We start from the raw sequence: 5,933 nt of genomic DNA, 5'->3' as shown, positions 1-5,933 counted from the left end.
ACCCTCCACTTACCAGTATCTGAGATTGGTCTGTGCCTGGAATGATCATCCCTCTTCCCTCTCTTTTCCTGTTTCCCTCTCATTACGGGCCTCTGTGTATGGCTGGGTAGGTTGCACACTGCACAAGCATGCCCAGCCATGGGAATGAGTGCAATCTGAAATCCAGGTCCCACTACTCACCACGCCCCACATCTACTGAGCTAATACACCTAAATGGGGGTCCCTTTTTCTAATTATCACAGAGGCTCCCTATGGCTTGGCAGAGGGCCTGCTTTCACCATGGCTGAGCACAGAGGTAGGCCCATGGTGGAGATAAAGAGGTCTATAAGGATAACAAAAGCCTCAACTTCCCCAGCTGGCTCGTGTGGTAGAAAAAGGGGATCAGGCAGAAGCCCTGAGTTCAGGGCTAGACCTAGACGTGGGACAGCAGGCAGAACTGGTTACCTGGGGAAGGGTCTGCCCAGCTTGAGCCTGGGGGTACCAGAGGGAGAGCAGCAGTGTGGGCAATGGCAATGAGATCTGTGGAGCAAGGGCCTGAAAGGAAGCCCTGTGCACTGTGGCTGGGTCCTCCCTGCCCAGGAGGACCTTCCTGCCTGTGTACCCTCCTGCTGTGTGGAGAAGAGGAATCAAGGCTTCATCTTCTAGGGTGATCTCAGAGCCCTGGAACCCTCTGCTGGGACAGCCCAGTGTCTCATGCTTGCTTTCTCCCAGGAAATCCCAGAATGTGGGCAGTGGGAAAGAAACTGGTCACCTGGGCTTGTCCATGGGGTGGAGGGGAGAATGTCCATTCTGTACAACTTCTTGGCCAGAGCAGAGCTGGCTTCTTCCCAAAGCATAACTGTGCTCATAGGTAGAACAGGTCTCGTGTAGGGAGTCAGGTTCCCACCCTCCCCACTTCCAACTCTGAGACCTTTCACTCAGGTATGCTGTGCAGGGTCTGGGCTCCTGTCCAGCCCCCAGAGTTCAGAACCAACACTCCAGCCCCTCTCAGCCTGCATCTCCTCACAAGACTAGATCCTGCTCAACCCCATACCCCCAGGCCCAGGGACTCAGGAAACTGTTCTTGGAGTCACTTGACCATTTTCCTGTGGACCTCACTGCAAACCGGGAGCCACACCCACCCCCCCAGAGATTCCCTCCAGGACCCTGTCTGGGAGAACTTCAGGCCCTTTCTGTCCCCCTTGAGGTCTCCATCTGCCCCTCAGCTTGGTTTGTTCATTCCATGCGCAAACATTTGGCTGATGGCTTGTGGATGCATATCTTGGGCCATGGAATAGGCAGTATGGCACAGACACAGAACAACACCTTGGGGACGTGGTGAGCTTGCTCCTAGGAGAAGCACAAGCAGGTGCTGAAGGATGAGAGGAGGAAGAGAAACTTCAGGCAAGGCATCAGAGGAGGTGCTATTTGATTTGAGTTTGAAAGGTGGTTAGCATCTCTTTAGGCAAAGAAGGGGAAGCTCCCCGGGGAGGGAAGAGCACACTGAAGCCAAGTGGCAGGCAGTAGACAGCGTGTGGGGCCAGGCAGGTCCTCCAGTTTGACTGCAGCCCAGAGGGTAAGCCAAGACCAGACTACAGCAGGCATGGGAGGCACTGGGAAGCCACTGCGAGTGTTGGGCAGGGCAGTGTTCTGGATTTTAGGAGATTTCTATGACTGAGTCCATTCTGGCCACTGTCACCAGCGCCCACCACCCTCAAATCCAGCCTGATACTGCTGGGCACACAGGGGCACAGAGGGCAGAGACTGTCTGGAGATTTTCAAAGCTTTTATGCACCATGTCCCTGCGGTGTGTGACTCACACAAGGAGAGGTGAGCCCAAGTTCATCTCCTTGGGATTCCCCAGAGCTCCCAGCTTCCCACTCCCACCTTTGGGGGTGGGGAAATGGCAGGCAGCTCAGCTTGGTTTGGCTAAGTAAGTGGATTCACACCTCTTCACTCTGATGGGTGTCATGCCATGCAGTGGGAGAAGGAAGCTGCTGAGTCTGGATGCCACCCACATCAGAGGCAGCATTCCACATCACCCAGTCCCTGCCACACATCCAGCTTTCTGCTGAGCCATATCTAAATACCCCGGCCCAGAGCTGGCTGTGACACCTGGCCCCCAGCCAATGTCTGGGCTCTGAGGCTCCCAAGGACACAGTTTCAGATTAGGGCCTTAACCTAGGTCAGGATTTCGTCCTCACGGGGTTCCTGGGCCCCTCTCCATTCTGCTCCCTCCCCCAACCTACACGGCAGGACATGGGGAGACCATAGGCTCTCGAAGTCAGCCGGAGAGGCAAGTGGGGGCACACCCTTGCTGACAGCAGGGCTGTTATCCAGGTGGTCAGAACCCTGAGTCCTCCAAACAACAGCTCTTTGCCCCAGGCCCAGGTGGGGCCTCTGTCCCTGCTGAGTGACCCAAGCCTGGCCAGACCGCAGCCCCAGCCCCAGGGGAGGCACACGAGCATTTTTCCTTCTCCAGTTTTGGATTTTGATGGAGAACAGATGTGCACACATCTGGCTCGGCAACCCCTCAGCCTCACCTTTCTGGTTCCCCAAATCCTCAGACAGAGCAGGGAGGCAGGGGATGGGCCCAGAGCCAGGAACAATAAGGGAGAAAGAGCCCTTGGTCCCACACAGGCAAGCAGTCCTCGGCAGCAGGTAGGGGGCACAGAAAGGCCCAGCCCCTCCACCAGGTGCCCAGACTAAACAAAGGTAGAAAGGGTGTGGGCAAAGGCAGCCAGGGATGGGCTGAGGCTGCCTCCCTCTCTCCCCACCCTCGCCTGGGCTGGCCTGAGCACTCTTGCTAAAGAGAACAGGACCTCCTCGTCCTTCCAGAGACTCTGAGACCATCCAAAGACAACAGGGCAGCATGTCTCCTCAGTGACCTACCCCCAGGCTTTCTTCCTCAGTTCTCTGCCTCTCCACAGCCCACGCCCAGTGTGCCCAGAGAACCTGACACTGGTAAACACCACACCCCAAATGGTCACCACCAAGACCACTAACCTCTTGAAGGCGAGCCAGCTTCCTTCAACTGCCCACCCCCCACTCCCCCATTCTGGCTACTGGCCAGATCTGCACCCAGGGAGCCACCCCAGACCTGCTGGATCTGAATCTGCAAGGAGGGGGCCCAGTAATCTGTATTTCTAATACATTACACAAGTGCTTTTTAGGTGACCAGCCTGGTCTGGGTCTCCCACCTCAAGCATTTTAATAGCAGGGCAAGGTTCTCATGTAACAGATGCGAAAACAAGCCCAGAGAGGCTGTGACTTGCTCAGGGTCACACAGCAAACAAGTGGCAGAGCTGGTCTCAGCAGCCCTTGTGCACCCCCAGCCACCACCAATTGGTAATCTCTGCCACATCCTACTGTGAGTACCCACAGAGCCTAGGACTCCACACTTACCCCTCGGGCTGGAGCTCGGTTCCGCCCTGGGGCTCATCGATGTACCAGCTGCCATAGGAGTAGTCATCCTCAGTCCCGGAGGAGGTCTGGTTCCCAGCTACCTGGGACGACATTCTCAGGCCCTTCTCCTTTGACCCCCAGACAAGAAGAAAAAAGCCACTACAGATGTGAAAAGAGGCTTAAAAGAAAAAAAAAAAAAAAGAAAGAAAACCCAAACAAAGAAACATTTCTCTTTAATCCTAAAGGTTACTTTCTTGCTTTTAGCTCTCTGGGAAAAACCCCTCAGGGAAGGAGGGCGTGGGCAGGCTGGCTGGAGGAGGGGAAAGGCCTCTCACGTCCCCTCCTGTCCTAATCTTGCCTGGTCCTGCAGTGATAGGTATCCCCTCGGGGATAGTGCACCTCCTCAGGGGCCCTGGGCTCTCAGGAGCATCTGTCTGTCTCGACAGCCATCAAGCAGGCTTTGGCTCAAAGGACCATTTTCAAAGATTTGCCTGGGCCGAGCTACCCACAAAGACCACTTCCTTCCTTCCCCCTCCTCAAGCCCACCGGACTGACCCACAGACACACCAGAAGGGAGGACAGGGAGGAAGGAGCTGCAGAGATGAAAGGGTGGGCGGGCTGCCCTCGGGCTCCACACAGTCTGCCTGGGCCCTCCCTCCTGGGCTCCCCGCCCCTCCTGCTCCCAGGGGTTCCAGTCCAAGCTCCCCCTTTGTTCAGGCTCCCTTGAGACCATCCCCAGCCTCAGCCTGCACCTCTCTGTCCCCTTTGGGCCTCAGTGTTGGGAACACACCATAATCCTTGACAAAACCCCCCTCCTGGGGAAGGAGGCCCCAGCTCCACTGACAGCCTGAGCCCCGGAGGGATGTGGCCAGGAGCGGCCCCCCAGCCCCCCGCACCTGATCGCACATACATACCTGCCTTCAGCACCTGCCCCAAAGCTCCCACACCTTTGCCTGCCACATCTGCAGTGCCCCACATGCGAGTCCAGCTTTACAGCCACCCCAGGAGACAGGCCACTGGAACTGGGCCGGGGGCAGAGGCAAGGAGGGGGAGCCAGTCCGTTCCTTCTCCTGGGGTTTCCATGGAGGAGGCAACATGTGTCTCACTGGTCAAACCTTTTTTGTTCCTACAGCTTGATTTCACAAGGAGATAACTCACCCCCACATGGTGGAAATTAGTCCTTTAAACACAAACCAGACCCACGGGTAGGCAAGAAGAGTCCCGCTGGCCTCCTGCTCCTCCCGAGGTGTGGGGTGAGGGTGAGGGTGCGGCCTGGGCAACAGCAGGGTCCCTCCCCTTCCTCCCTGCCCTGCGCAGCTGGACCCCTGGCAGGCTCCCCTCCCTCTCCCTGGCCCAGCCCGAGGGGCGACAAGATGCTGATGAAGGCACAGAGCAGTTCTCGGGCCACTCTCCCTGGGCAGAAGTTCAGGCCCCCTGAGACTTTTAGGGTCCTTTCAATATTCCACAGGGGTCTTGGGCCATGGCCCTACCCAGCTAAGGCATTCATTCAACAAGATTTTTTTTAAAAAGACGTTCATTCATTTATTCTTTTAACATACATTTATTGAACACCTACTATGGGCCAGCACTGTTCTGGGTCCTGGGATGTGAGAGATTGCAGTTTGGGGGGTGCACAGACAGGTAAGTAAATAACCTCAAGAGTCCGAGGGTTACAAAGATAAGGCACAGGGTGCTCTGGGGGTACCATGGGAAGTCGTATTTGGTCCGTGAGCATCGGGATGAAGGTGGGGGGAGATTCCTGAAGTAAATTTCAGTGGAGATGTGAAGGGCAGGGAAACATCAGCTGAGTGGAGGGTGGCGGTGATTGATGGTGGGATGGGGGGACATGTTCGTGATAAAGGAACAGCATGGGTGACATCTTAGAGTAGACAGGGCTCCTAAAGGCTCCCCCTCCAGATTCCTTAGTCAGGCCCACAAGGCGGGATTAGGGCCTTAGTTCCTCCCCCTTCTTCCCAGATGGCCCCTCTTCCAGGAACAGGGCTATGACTCCTCCTCCCCTGTCCCACAGGATGTCAGCGTCTGCTGACTCAGAGCTGAACCTGGACTTTATCTGATGCAATGCAGGAGCACACGCTGGCCCATCTGATCCCAGGGATTCGGGCTGAACCCTGCCTCCCAGGCCTGGGTGGAGCTCCCTGAGGCCAGAACTCTGCCTCTTCTTCCCACCTTCTCCCTCCTGCCCCTGACACACAGGGCCTGGTCCTGGGATCCTGGGATCAGAGGGACTTTGGAAGTTGAGTGACCATCGTCATCCATGGGCCTGTCCCATGCAGTCTGCTGCTGTGTCCTGGGGCTCACTAGCTGGGCTTTTCAGATCCCCCTGCTCCCACACCAGAACCAGGCAGTCCCCTTCCTGCTCAAGGGTTTCAGACCCTCAGCTTAGGGAGCTACCAACTCCTGTCTGATTTTAAATCCCCCCCCATGATACCTCCGAAAATTGGAGACCAGTCCCAGACAAGGAGCTCACTCCCCCTGCAATGCTGAGATGACAACCATGAACATCTCCACCTGTCAGAAACCACATCCTT

At 56.4% G+C, this 5,933-nt stretch overlaps 1 protein-coding gene across 1 annotated transcript in view; it reads right to left on the bottom strand.

Annotated features, from left to right (window-relative positions):
- Window positions 1-4,414, bottom strand: part of LOC103583370 (stimulated by retinoic acid gene 6 protein homolog) — a gene marked incomplete at its 3' end in the record, with an annotated part of 6,506 nt that extends 2,092 nt beyond the window's left edge. Inside the window, exons 1-2 of the mRNA XM_008564700.1 lie at window positions 4,299-4,414; window positions 3,385-3,512 (exon numbers count right to left, since the gene is read on the bottom strand). Coding sequence (XP_008562922.1) covers window positions 3,385-3,497 — 113 coding nt within the window. The remainder of the gene's footprint in view (window positions 1-3,384; window positions 3,513-4,298) is intronic.
- Between the last annotated feature and the right edge of the window lie 1,519 nt (window positions 4,415-5,933).

This window comes from Galeopterus variegatus, unplaced genomic scaffold (assembly GCF_000696425.1).
Source record: "Galeopterus variegatus unplaced genomic scaffold, G_variegatus-3.0.2 Scaffold22360, whole genome shotgun sequence".
Classification (NCBI taxonomy): Eukaryota; Metazoa; Chordata; class Mammalia; order Dermoptera; family Cynocephalidae; genus Galeopterus; species Galeopterus variegatus.
The sequence above is the reverse complement of the archived record's forward strand: the minus strand, read 5'-3'. Positions and strand labels throughout refer to the sequence as shown.